Genomic DNA, 14,258 nt, shown 5'->3' with positions numbered 1-14,258 from the left:
ATGGAACCCGTGGTGGCTGAGTGTAGGAGACATATGTTGCATGTCGGAATCTTGTGCTGTGTGTATGACACCCGTGGTGGCTGAGTTTCGAGACATATGTTGCATGTCGGAATCTTGTGCTGTGTGTATGACACCCGTGGTGGCTGAGTGTAGGAGACATATGTTGCATGTCGGAATCTTGTGCTGTGTGTATGACACCCGTGGTGGCTGAGTGTAGGAGACATATGTTGCATGTCGGAATCTTGTGCTGTGTGTGTGACACCCGTGGTGGCTGAGTGTAGGAGACATATGTTGCATGTCGGAATCTTGTGCTGTGTGTGTGACACCCGTGGTGGCTGAGTGTAGGAGACATATGTTGCATGTCGGAATCTTGTGCTGTGTGTATGACACCCGTGGTGGCTGAGTGTAGGAGACATATGTTGCATGTCGGAATCTTGTGCTGTGTGTATGACACCCGTGGTGGCTGAGTGTAGGAGACATATGTTGCATGTCGGAATCTTGTGCTGTGTGTATGACACCCGTGGTGGCTGAGTGTAGGAGACATATGTTGCATGTCGGAATCTTGTGCTGTGTGTATGGAACCCACGCTCCTGCTATGAAATCCTGTTACTGTATAAATTTGAATAATGTATACTCAGTGATTAAATTTCTTACACAGCCGCGAGGAGCGATCTATGTGAGACAACTGGTATCACACATATGTGTGAAATCGATTTCAATCCCGCGATTGGCTGCCCCCTGGTGATGACCTAAGGTCAGGTTATGACGGGCTACTTTCCTGATTAAAGTTACTCGTACTTCAGTCTAACAGAAACATATACCTCGTGTCCAAACCCCCTTTACAACTGTTATTTTTGCGTAACCTGTGTTAAGAATTATGAGAAAATCTCCGTTAGGGTTAAAGCCAAGGATTCCCTTGGAATATTTAAAATGTTCAAGACTGGTACCATTACTGAGGAGATGCGACACGTGTCATGTGTATTGTCTTGCAAAAATACGTGACACGGTAACGTCAGTGCCTGTGCACTCGGTGGCCGTCCGACAGTTCTCGTAGTGGAAGACCGCCTGTGACAACGTTAAAGCAAAATCGGCAGACTGTCCGTCATTGACTGGAAAATCTCTGCACGGACAACTATTTGCAATCACCAGAGACAAATCAGCGCCGATACAGTGAGGAGGCGTTTGAGGCATTGAAACGCCAGATGTCGCAGGCCTTACCGGGGTCTGACCCTCACTTCTCGACATCGTCGTGGTCGTCTGCAGTGGGCCACACCTCATCAAAGGGAGTCGCTTTCTCTGACGAAAGCCGGTATTGCGTCTCGATGGCTGATGGCAGAGTGAGACAGTGGCGACGACGCGGGGAGCATTTTGCAGTTGAATGTGTCGTGGATAGAGACTCGTGGTGAGGTCCGAGCATTATGATGTGGGGTACTGTTGCTCTCATTCACAAACTAAGCTCTGTGGTGTTCCAGAATATTGGTCTTGGTAGAGGTCTTGAGGCAACAGTTTGATATGTTTTATGTATAAATATCTTAAACGCGAAAGTAACGCAAGTGAAATATAAAGACTATATGTATGTAATTTTAATATTAAATACAACAAATACAAAAAAGGGTCAGATAGACTGACTGAAGGCATTTTATTGGCTACCAAGACTGATGACATTCATTTGCGTTTCACATGTATGTGAGTATATAATGGAAAACATTCCAAAGGTCTTAGCTGGAATGGTGATTCGAAGCATTGTCAAAAAACCTTATTTCAGATTTATCATTAAGCTCTAGCTCCTTCAATTGTTTTAAATCACAACAAAAAGGACAAAGGAAAGGCCAAAGAGACCAAGGACTCTGAACAACATGACTTCCTCACAGAAAGCCAACGAAGGAGAGATGAGATTCAACCCGATATACTTGACCTGAGTTATACATGACTGAGCCTTCTGGAATAAACCTGGTATGAACTCGTCTTGGACAAACCAAACCCGGTGCAAATTTTCACATGAAAAAGTGGCAGATTGAAACTTCTAAAACAGATTGTCTTCTGAAAAGAGTTTCCTAATGACAAGAACGTTGAGATCGGGTCTTCTATGTGCAATATAATCATCTGGTCCCTGTTCAGAACTGGGTTCCGAGCAGTTAAGTTGACAATGTTGAGTTCTATCATCGGAATGTTTAGACAGGTCGAGATAACGATCCATGACAGCGCCAGCTAATCATAACTGCGATCACAACCAGATAACACTCGCTTTGTCCTAGCACATGTCGCAACGCAGGAAGGACAAATTTTTGGAACCTTAAATTTCTTTTCCTATGTTCAGTACTTTCCGCGGAAGTGCTACATTCATTACAAACAACAGGATTAGCCAGCCACATTCCCTCTGACAACCATTCCCAATAAACGAGTCCTTACTAGAGATAGTTTACTAGCCCAGACACCGGCCTTTGTTCCCTCCCCGTATGCAGGTGCTCACATGTTTGGCCATTCTTGTTTGACCATCGAGTGAGTGTTTGAGTGTGGTTTACCGCACCTTTACAGCATCAGTCCAACAATACCATGGCGGGGAACACGAGCAAAGGACTTCACACGTGGGTTTTTGCCCATATGGGGAATCGAACTTCGGCGTGACGAAATATCCACCACCACATCCTGGCCATCAAGAAGATATTTCCCACATATCTCCTAGCAGTATTTTGCATCAACTTAGAGCTGTCTCAATGATTGTAATGTATGCTTAAATGAAATATAAGAATTTAAAATTTGGTGTTAATATTTGTTTTTATTATTCGCGTGATAATAGCAGAAGGTCGAGAAATTGCGGTGAAATTCAATCCTTCGTTTCTATTCGTGTTCCTGAGGTTCACACGAGGTGCCAGACTCCCATGCTTTGTTCTCCCACTTGTTGTCCCTGAAACAAAAGAACCCATATGGAAAATTGCACATTACGCCACTAAGCGTACATTTAACGTCAACATATAACACAATATCATACTGCGCCACTAGTTCCAGCATTCAACACATTACTGTTTCCAGCATTCAACACATCATTGGTTTCTACGTTTCTACTTCCTGCATTCGACACATCGTTGGTTTCTGAGTTACTGCTTCCTGCAATCAACACATTACTGGTTTCATCATTGAACACATTACTGCTTCCTGCAATCAACACATTACTGGTTTCATCATTGATCACATTACTACTTCCTGCAATCAACACATTACTGGTTTCATCATTGAACACATTACTACTTCCTGCAATCAACACATTACTGGTTTCATCATTGAACACATTACTACTTCCTGCAATCAACACATTACTGGTTTCATCATTGAACACATTACTACTTCCTGCAATCAACACATTACTGGTTTCATCATTGAACACATTACTACTTCCTGCATTCAACACATTACACTTTCATCACACTACTGCTCCCAGCTCCCAAGACACTAATAGTTACACATTACTGGTTTGCGTATTCAACAGACTACTGCTTCAAGTATTCAACACATTACATTTTCATCACACTACTGCTCCCAGCTCCCAAGACACTAATAGTTACACATTACTGGTTTACGTATTCAACAGACTACTGCTTCAAGTATTCAACACATTACATTTTCATCACACTACTGCTCCCAGCTCCCAAGACACTAATAGTTACACATTACTGGTTTGCGTATTCAACAGACTACTGCTTCAAGTATTCAACACATTACATTTTCATCACACTACTGCTCCCAGCTCCCAGCTCCCAAGACACTAATAGTTACACATTACTGGTTTGCGTATTCAACAGACTACTGCTTCAAGTATTCAACACATTACATTTTCATCACACTACTGCTCCCAGCTCCCAAGACACTAATAGTTACACATTACTGGTTTGCGTATTCAACAGACTACTGCTTCAAGTATTCAACACATTACATTTTCATCACACTACTGCTCCCAGCTCCCAAGACACTAATAGTTACACATAACTGGTTTGCGTATTCAACAGACTACTGCTTCAAGTATTCAACACATTACATTTTCATCACACTACTGCTCCCAGCTCCCAAGACACTAATAGTTACACATTACTGGTTTGCGTATTCAACAGACTACTGCTTCAAGTATTCAACACATTACATTTTCATCACACTACTGCTCCCAGCTCCCAAGACACTAATAGTTACACATTACTGGTTTGCGTATTCAACAGACTACTGCTTCAAGTATTCAACACATTACATTTTCATCACACTACTGCTCCCAGCTCCCAAGACACTAATAGTTACACATTACTGGTTTACGTATTCAACAGACTACTGCTTCAAGTATTCAACACATTACATTTTCATCACACTACTGCTCCCAGCTCCCATGACACTAATATTTACACATTACTGGTTTACGTATTCAACAGACTACTGCTTCAAGTATTCAACACATTACATTTTCATCACACTACTGCTCCCAGCTCCCAAGACACTAATATTTACACATTACTGGTTTACGTATTCAACAGATTACTGCTTCAAGTATTCAACACATTACATTTTCATCACACTACTGCTCCCAGCTCCCAAGACACTAATACTGGTTTGCGTATTCAACAGACTACTGCTTCAAGTATTCAACACATTACATTTTCATCACACTACTGCTCCCAGCTCCCAAGACACTAATAGTTACACATTACTGGTTTGCGTATTCAACAGACTACTGCTTCAAGTATTCAACACATTACTAGTGCCAGCATTCAACAAATTACTGGTTTGAGGATTCAGCACAATACTAGTTTCATCATTCAACACATTACCCCTTCCTTTATTCAACACATCATCCGGGACAGTTAGTTCCTAGTTACCATGCACTTGCCAGCATTCAACAAATTACTGGTTTGAGGATTCAGCACAATACTAGTTTCATCTTTCAACACATTACCCCTTCCTTTATTCAACACATCATCCGGGACAGTTAGTTCCTAGTTACCATGCACTTGCTCGTTCTAGCACAAACAATTTATTCGACCTCTTACGGACTATTTGTCAAACACCCACTTGCAGATTGCCTTCTTGAGGGCGTCGCAACCCGTCACTATAGTTCCGTCAGTCATGCAGTGTTCTATCATGTCTTTCGTGCAAACGTTGGACTCGCAGTAGAACAGAGGCAGGCCTGAAAACAATGCAGACGGGCTTAGGAGTTGTCAAGGTAGAATACCAGACACAACGACTGTTTGATTTAACAGGGTACTCCAGAACAGATGTCGTTCATAGAGGAGACGTGATACAGTGACTGTGTGATTCTAATTGTTTCTCCAGAACAGACGACGTCCAAAGAGGAGACGTGATACAGTGACTGCTTGATATTTTTGGGTTCTCCAGAACAGACGACGTCCATAGAGGAGGCGTTATACAGTGACTGTTTGATTCAACGGTGAACTCCTTTATGGGATTTGTCAATATAGGGGACGTAATACAATTACTGTTAGATCCTTTAGACATTTGATACAATGGCAGTCTAATGTGGTACACTGGTAAAGAAGATGTCAATGTAAATTGGCGAGCGAATGAAAGTAGTCAGATGCAATGGTTGCTGCGTCCGAAATTTGCTTTCTAGCTAGTAACATCATTGAAGAACATTGTATAGTACACAACCATCATGTTTCATCGGTCCAAATGCAACCAAAAACAGTTGTATGTGTTTTGCACGAATTTAAGCAAAGTTGTGATTATTGTCCCATGCACGAGCACCTTTCGTACAGAGGCTATAAAACCCGTCCGTCGTGAAGACGGAACAATCACTTGACAAAAGTTTCACGAGACAAACTTTCATTCGGCTGTTTAACCGTTTCTACATGATAGGCCAGAAATGTGATCTACATAGAGGTGGACGTCCCAGATTCACAACACCCTTACAGGACCGCTGTCTTCGGGTTATTCACCTACGATGATGGTGACGTCATCAGCAGCCACATCATTAGGACATCTCGTGAGTCACAGGGACAAGACAACTTCGTGCTGTTGGCCTACAATTCCTACCGGCCGTCGCGTGGACTGGCCTTGACCATCCAGCATCGTAGGAACCATCTGCAGTAGTCATCACTACATCGCTGTTTATTGTTACAATATTATGTTTCTGATAATAAAGTGTTTTGCAGTATGTTTCGACATACTTTTGCCATTTCATCACAAGGTTTTGTTATTTTTATCACATTGGAAGAAACACAACCTATGCACTTTCTTTTGCTCGACAGTATAGTCTACCTAAATTTAGGGAATGTTGAAATGTAATATATGATTACAGAAATACATAGAGATATCGATTTCTGGTAATAGGTGAATATGAAAAATGCTTTTTGTGCAATATTTCAATAAACAGAAAATATCGGAAGCCTGTTCAACTAGTGCAGATAGGCAGGACAGATATGAGGTTGAGGTAATTATGGATGGTGCGATGTGAGACTGATGATGGTGCTTCACCGACATACTTACACCTCTGCCCTTCCTCCCAAAGCCTGTTCTCCACCATACCGTCCCTGCAGTGAGTGAGGTTTGCTTTAAACATATTTATTCGAAAATGAAATGGATTGGGCAAGTTAGGAACGCCGTCTCCAAGACGTTGCATATGTCATATTTACAATGTAGAAACACTGGCAACAGGGATGTCTGTCGATAATATATACAAGAATAAACTACAAAAATCTTTCAGTTAGCCCAATATATCTATGTACATGTTCAAATAATAATTCGTGTTCATGTAGTGACAGAGTAGCATGACCAAGCAACAATAAATCTAAATTATTGGATATGCGATGCTTAACGACAGTATTTACAGTTACAAACAAACCTGTACGCTGCGTTGTATATAAAGAAAATACTAAAAGATAATGCCATGAGTTTTCACAAGAACAACCACAAGTACAAGACGCATCTGATCGTAAATTAGTCCAGACGAAACGAAAGACGGGGCTGCATTTATTTTACTTTGAATTTCCAATTTAAAACCTGTTAATGAATTTATTTGTCTTATTTCTATGGGAATATTCTTCCACATTCGTATCGTAGATGGAGGAAAGATGATGAGGAATTTTCAGTCGCGTAAATGGAAGGGAGAAGTTTAAAGAGTTGCGAAGGTTGTAAGATGATTTTGGCCTACTTCTGTAGGCAATAATTTCTGAAGTTAAGATGGTCCAACACTGTGACGAATCTTATAAAACAAGCAAAGTTTTCTAATTCTTCTACGTTCCCCAACTAGTTTCAAAATACAAAAGTACGAGAAGTATATTTTGGAAGTCCTGTCACTGTACGAGCTGCTTCTAACTGTAACTGTTCTAGAGGGTTGTTTTCCTCAGCTGTTCCCACAATTCACAAGCTTTTTCAAAATGAGGACAAATGAAAACAGTGTAGATCTTATTTAGCGTTTTTCGTTTTAACAAAAACGTTAACTTTCTCATGGCATTTACGATTTTGGGGGGTTAATGTTAATGTGATGAGACCAGCCTCCATTTGAGTGAGTGAGGTCACACATTGAACTCATGTGGTGAATCGAACAGGGAGTGTAAAACAAACGCTTTGACCACTATGCTACCGCACGGGGCAGTCTGGACAAGACACGCCATGAAACACCTTTAAACCTTGTACTACAGCAGATAAGTCAGTTGGCCGATGTACTACCTCCTACATCTTCAGCTGAAATCAGGTTCCGTGTATAGTCAGTGTATTATCACAACACTGTCTGACATATGTTTGTTAAACGTTCTCAACACTCATTTCATTTGCTCAGATTACCCCAGACATATCATGATAGAACTGTAGCCAAGTTCGTAAGTGTGCCCCCACGACTCACTGACAGACAGCTTGTTTAAGGTCGCTGCAGCCGTGCACCACAACGCCGTTATTCATACAGTGGGGGATGAGGTCGGCCGTGCACACGCCACTCTCACAGTACCCGCCAGGAAGACCTGGAAAAATATAGTAACACAAAGAAATTAAGTTTTCCTTAACTTTTGCAATGATTGGTTTTCAACACGCATATACAGCTTCTCGTGGTGATGATGTTAAATGCTCATTGTCTTATCTCCATTGATTTTCACACAAAACTACGTCTGTACAAGGATTGCGTAATGGAATGTGTAATGCTGAATTCAATATCAGCAACCGACTTGCCCCACCCAGTCATGACTCACATGATGTTCGAGGGGTCCAGGCTATCTGTTCTGTCAGGTTCCTCCTGCAACATGTGAGATGATTGGCAGATTTACTGACTGGGTACATTGGCCGCACATCCTGTAAGTGATAAATCTAAACACGTTGAGTAAAAAATGGATTACAGACTGTATAACGGAAATAATCCAGTGTCAATCACGCATTGGATAAGTTCTGTTTTGTGTTTTTAATTTCAGTGGTTTGATTTGCCACTAAACGCGCCCCTTTATAACACACAGACTTGATCTGGTTTGTTTTTAACTTTGTCACAGCGCTGCACACGCCTGTCGGACACTGAGTGTATTCTGTGATATGTGGTTGCCTTTCTATAGCTTTATTCTATATACAAAATAAGTGACCTGCTGACAGAAGCTGTATCTGTAATGAAGGCACCAACACACCCACTTCAACTAAACAGCACTCTGTATTCGAAGGTGCCCCTTCTGTACAAAAGTAATCATGGGCTTAACACGTATCTCACAGATATCTCTGTATCTCAGCTAAACATGCAAGCCTTCATTCGTGTCACTTGGTTCTGACCACAAGTCGGTACGTTGTCTGTTCCTGACCTGTTGGCAGATCGTCCGAACAACTAACATACGGATTTGCTTTACATAGTTGTGCTCTAGGTTTTCTTTCCTTTATGTAGCCTCCCAGTATAACTATACATTGTTGTCATTCACGTGATTTTTATGACCTTAGTAAAGAAACAATTACTTCTAATATGACTCATTATCTAATTTATGTCAACCCCCTGCATTAAATTAAAGCAAGCCAACTGTTCATGAGACCTTTGACTTTTGATATCAAGACCCTGTGTAGGGGAATGGCCGCGTCAGTCATACAAATCAAACAAGGTGCGTCCCTTCATTCAAAACCGGGAAATGTATGATGAACACAACACACTTTACGTAATTACCCACTTTACGGAAACTACAATTTATGAACGGAGGAGACTGTGCTCGCTCAAGGATATTTTAACAACGTTATAAATTTGCCGAATAATGTTGACTCAAATTATAGGCTGCAGAGTTAAGTTCAATTGAGTTGAATCATATACTCACGTGCAGACAGCCTGTTTGAGGGCGTGGCAGCCGCGGACGATGGAGCCGTCACTGAGGCAGTGAGGCAGCAGGTCCATGGTGCAAGCCAAGTTCTCGCAGTAGTCGGACGGGCGGCCTGAAACGTCACTCAGATACTAATTCGTCAGTCAGATATTGAAGTAAGATAGCACAGTCAGATGATGCAGTCAGATTATGCAGACAGGTAATACAGTCAGACGATACAGGCACGTTATGCATTCAGATGACAAAGTCAGATAATACAATCCGATAATACAGTCTGTTAATACAGTCAGGTGACAAAGTCCGACAATACAGTCAGGTAATAATCCTCAGATGATACAGTCAGATCATGAAGTCAGATACTGTGGTCAGATAATACAGTACTACAGCCAGATCATGCAGTCAGACAACATTGTCAGATGATGCAGGCACATTCTTTTTGCAGATCACACAGTCCTATCATGTAGCCAGGTAATATATAAACAGATAATACAGTCAGATCACGCAGTCAGATGACACAGTCGATAATACAGTCAGATAATGCAGTCACATCACACAGTCAGAGAATGCAGTACTGCTTTAACAGCAGTATGTTAATGATCCAACTAAAATCCGCACTTACAATGACGTTCGCCGTTTTACATTGCAACCAACCGTGCCTGCTAGCAGTATAAACAACACTCACAGGCCTGTGAAGGTGTCCAGTTTGTCTGTTCAGTCTTCATCTCGCTGCAAGGAAAACAACATAATGTTAATTGGGCAGAGGTGACCTGCAGGGAAACATATACACTGGAACATGACAAAGGATGTTTGCTTTCAGATGATGCAGACAAAATGTATTCAGTCCCATAGGCCTTTGCGTTTGCCCACTTTGGTTTGATTGTCAGCCCAATTTTGGTCTAGCGTCCACAAAATATTTCTATACATGTACCGATTTAACACAAACTGAGGGAAAAGTCTGGCATGAAGACCTTAATTCAATATTAATGAACAACTTGGACATCGTGCTCAGGAGCCCTTGGGCAATTCTGGTTGAAACGACATTGCAAACTGAATACATAGTTCACTGAAGGTATTCCGTAACAGAAGAGTTGAGCGTTGAATATGAATATTCATAAATATAGCTGAAACAATATTGAGTGCGGCGTAAAACTAAACTTGCTCACTCGCTGTAGGACATATGACCAGATTCCGTGTTTACTTAAAATTAAAAATAATAAAATTCATTTCTGAAACGATACCTCCGTTTCAGGATGTGAATATGTGCTTACATGTATAATAATATAATGGACAATTAGTTAAGTTAAGGTCTGTTCACACCCAAACACGATTTGGTGACCAATTTTTTCGAAAATAGGCATCGTCCATACTAGTCCTGCTTCCCACAATAGTTGATAATTGTCCTTACTTCCCACAATAGTTGATGATTGTCCTTACTTCCCACAATAGTTGATGATTGTCCTTACTTCCCACAATAGTTGAAGATTGTCCTTACTTCCCACAATAGTTGATGATTGTCCTTACTTCCCACAATGGATGATAATTGTCCTTACTTCCCACAATAGATGATAATTGTCCTTACTTCCCACAATAGTTGATACTTGTGAACATACATAAATAAATTTAACGTGATGTCATCGACCAATTTCAAAACATCAAAAACAACTTCACGTCTTCCGTTTGGTCATGACGATCGAACGTGTTGGTAACGATCATGAAGATCGAATATCGATCTTACACATGCTACTATCATGTAGTTTATAGATATAGAAAGCTGTAAATAGATCGGTTTGATGTTTATGGTATTGTTGATCGTTATGAGAGGGTGAAAGTGAGTCTCAGGCCAGCTCCAGGCGAGAGGAGAAGCAACCAAATGAATTACCAGTGAGGTAGTCTCTTTAGTTCCCAGCATGTAATTACTCCTGAGAAAAGACAATGCTTTTTCTTCCGGTACAGATTGGACTTGGTAAAACGGTGTGATTAGGTACTTACCGTTACATATTCCAGCTAAACAGCAGTAAGAACAAGGTCGGATATCTTGTTGCGAAATGAAACATTGCACTCTTTGTGAAGTTGGTATTTAAGAGTAGTGTTCCTTGAAGGAAACATCCTCAATAATATCCGATGCTGTCATAACCCTGACACGCATTAGAAACCCGACCGTGACATTGTCAACTATCATGAGCCCTGGAACATTGCAGTCCACATGGCGAAACTTTTGTATCCCAAAGCTGCTGCAGAAAATGCAGGAAGGAAAATAAGAATACCTAGATTTGACAAAGTCAGAATAACATACACGGGATTTTAAGTATGTTTTTTTTCATGAAAATATAAAAGTGGTTGATAAAGAGTTTAGTTTTAATAACCTTCCCTACTTACATTCTCTCCAAAACAGTAGAGTAAAATGTTAGTGTTTAAACTCAGGATCACTGCAGAGATGGCCCTACCGGAGGCTGACGTTAAACACTTTGATGAACTTAACATACAGGGATATTTAATAGAGTTGTTGGTAATGGACCGACACAGGCTCTGTTTGACAGTAAACACTTTGATGCCAGGGATATTTAATAGAGTTGTTGGTAATGGAACAGCACAGGCTCCGTTTTACAGTAAACACTTTGATGCCAGGGATATTTAATAGAGTTGTTGGTAATGGAAAGGCACAGGCTCCGTTTGACAGTAAACATTTTGGTGCCAGGGATATTTAATAGAGTTGTTGGTAATGGAACGGCACAGGCTCCGTTTTACAGTAAACACTTTGATGCCAGGGATATATAATAGAGTTGTTAGTAATGGAACGGCACAGGCTCCGTTTGCATTAAACACTTTGATGCCAGGGATATTTAATACTGTTGTTGGTAATGGAACGGCACAGGCAAGGGAAGGTTACAGGGAAAGGGCGGTACGGCCTGGGCCTGTGTTGTTTAAAATTGGTGGTATTTAAGAGTTGGTGAACTGGCTAAAATATTGACGTGTTAGATTTAAAAATGTTTTGGGTAAAAATGGTATTGTATATAATAAAATGAAATTAAAAACTCGAATTTCTCCATGCAGTTGGTCACTTTATAAGACAATCACTTGTTTCAGTAAGACTGGCTATGTGCAGCTGTTTGTGTGGACACTGTGTGGATGATAATCACATACAGTTTACTGTTTGTAACGTCAATACATATCCCGAATGGATTCATGACCCAAATGTGTCCTTGGCCATTATGATACAATGGTTTCCTGACTTAAACGTGCTGTAATCACACAATGTAATAAAGTGGTTTCCTGGCGTAAACGTGCTGTAATCACACATTGTAATAGAATGGTTTAATGGTCTAAACGTGCTGTAATCAGACATTGTAATACAATGGTTTCCTGGTTTAAACGTGCTGTAATCACACATTGCAATAGAATGGTTTCCTGGTCTAAACGTGCTGTAATCACACATTGTAATACAATGGTTTCCTGGCTTAAACGCGCTGTAATCACACATTGCAATACAGTGGTTTCGTAATCTGCATGTTCTATCTGACATTGCGATAGCTTAGATTCCTGACTTAAATGTGCTGTCAGACATCGTGATACAGTGGTTTCATGACTCAAATATGCTGGCGGACATTGTAATACAATGGTTAGGAGAATACTACAAGCTTAGCTGGCAGTCCCATTTCCAGTCAGTTAACATACTGACAGATTGCGTTCTTGAGGCCCACGCAGCCGAAGACGATGGTCCCGTCTGTCATGCAGTGAGGCTCGTAGTCCATTGTGCACCACTCTTGTTGGCAAAACTCGGAACTGTCTGCAATTCCGGGACCTGTATCAAGTATAGGTGCGAGTATATGAACCACTGCAGCAAAGACAACTTACCTCTGCACCGATATAGTCCCCTTTAACACGACCTCACAAGGATAAGTGACGGCCATAAAGAAAAAAAACCCAAAAAAAACCAAACCTTTAGTCATGCAAACGGAATTAAACTGAAACAAAATTCATGTTGAGCTGATGAGACTCTCGCACTGATAATAAAACAGATCCTCTGTCATCAGCATGGCAATAGCGGGTGCTGTATGATCAGATGTTGGTGTATTCAATACATTTTACTTAATACATCTCCAATTGGTGATTTCTGTTTAGAAAACAATAATTAATTTGATTTACAACGATGGTAAAGTTTCTTTTGATGCCCAGCAGTGGGAAATGCTTCAATAAATGTTGTTGCTAGGGTTACGAGGGTACATACCAGCAAGGCACAGGGCAGCGACAACAAATGCAGGAATCATGGTGGCTGGTTGCTGGAATTGTAGGTGAGTGTAGTTGGTGGAATACATGAAACACTAGCATCTAAAACCAACCTCAGAAAATAGAGAGTTAATAAGCACAAAAATTAAAGTAAAACACCCTCAGGTAACGTAGAGTTAATAAATGAAACACAATAAGTTAAGATCAGCGTAGACAGTGTAATACGTGAAACGTGTTAGTGTCCCACCTATAAAGTAGGTCGTATCTATCACTGAGCTGTCAGTGTCCCACCTATAAAGTAGGTCGTATCAACCACTGAGCTGTCAGTGTCCCACCTATAAAGTAGGTCGTATCTACCACTGAGCTGTCAGAGTCCCGCCTATACAGTAGGTCGTATCTACCACTGAGCTGTCAGAGTCCCGCCTATACAGTCGGTCGTATCTACCACTGAGCTGTCAGAGTCCCGCCTATACAGTAGGTCGTATCTACCACTGAGCTGTCAGAGTCCCGCCTATACAGTCGGTCGTATCTACCACTGAGCTGTCAGAGTCCCGCCTATACAGTAGGTCGTATCTACCACTGAGCTGTCAGAGTCCCGCCTATACAGTCGGTCGTATCTACCACTGAGCTGTCAGAGTCCCGCCTATACAGTCGGTCGTATCTACCATTGAGCTGTCAGAGTCCCGCCTATACAGTAGGTCGTATCTACCACTGAGCTTTCAGAGTCCCGCCTATACAGTCGGTCGTATCTACCACTGAGCTGTCAGAGTCCCG

The 14,258-nt window shown here is 41.3% G+C and overlaps 1 protein-coding gene across 1 annotated transcript; it reads right to left on the bottom strand.

Moving 5' to 3' along the window:
• Nucleotides 1-2,756: 2,756 nt before the first annotated feature.
• On the bottom strand, nucleotides 2,757-13,531 carry LOC137286611 (uncharacterized). The gene is made up of 9 exons (XM_067818561.1): nucleotides 13,486-13,531; nucleotides 12,933-13,059; nucleotides 9,943-9,986; nucleotides 9,258-9,372; nucleotides 8,175-8,218; nucleotides 7,835-7,949; nucleotides 6,481-6,524; nucleotides 5,047-5,161; nucleotides 2,757-2,905 (listed from the first exon to the last, which is right to left on the bottom strand). Exons 1-9 carry the CDS (start codon nucleotides 13,523-13,525, stop codon nucleotides 2,839-2,841), a joined length of 711 nt encoding a protein of 236 aa, XP_067674662.1. The 5' UTR covers nucleotides 13,526-13,531; the 3' UTR covers nucleotides 2,757-2,838.
• Nucleotides 13,532-14,258: the final 727 nt, after the last annotated feature.

This window comes from Haliotis asinina, chromosome 6, assembly GCF_037392515.1.
Source record: "Haliotis asinina isolate JCU_RB_2024 chromosome 6, JCU_Hal_asi_v2, whole genome shotgun sequence".
Classification (NCBI taxonomy): Eukaryota; Metazoa; Mollusca; class Gastropoda; order Lepetellida; family Haliotidae; genus Haliotis; species Haliotis asinina.
The sequence above is the reverse complement of the archived record's forward strand: the minus strand, read 5'-3'. Positions and strand labels throughout refer to the sequence as shown.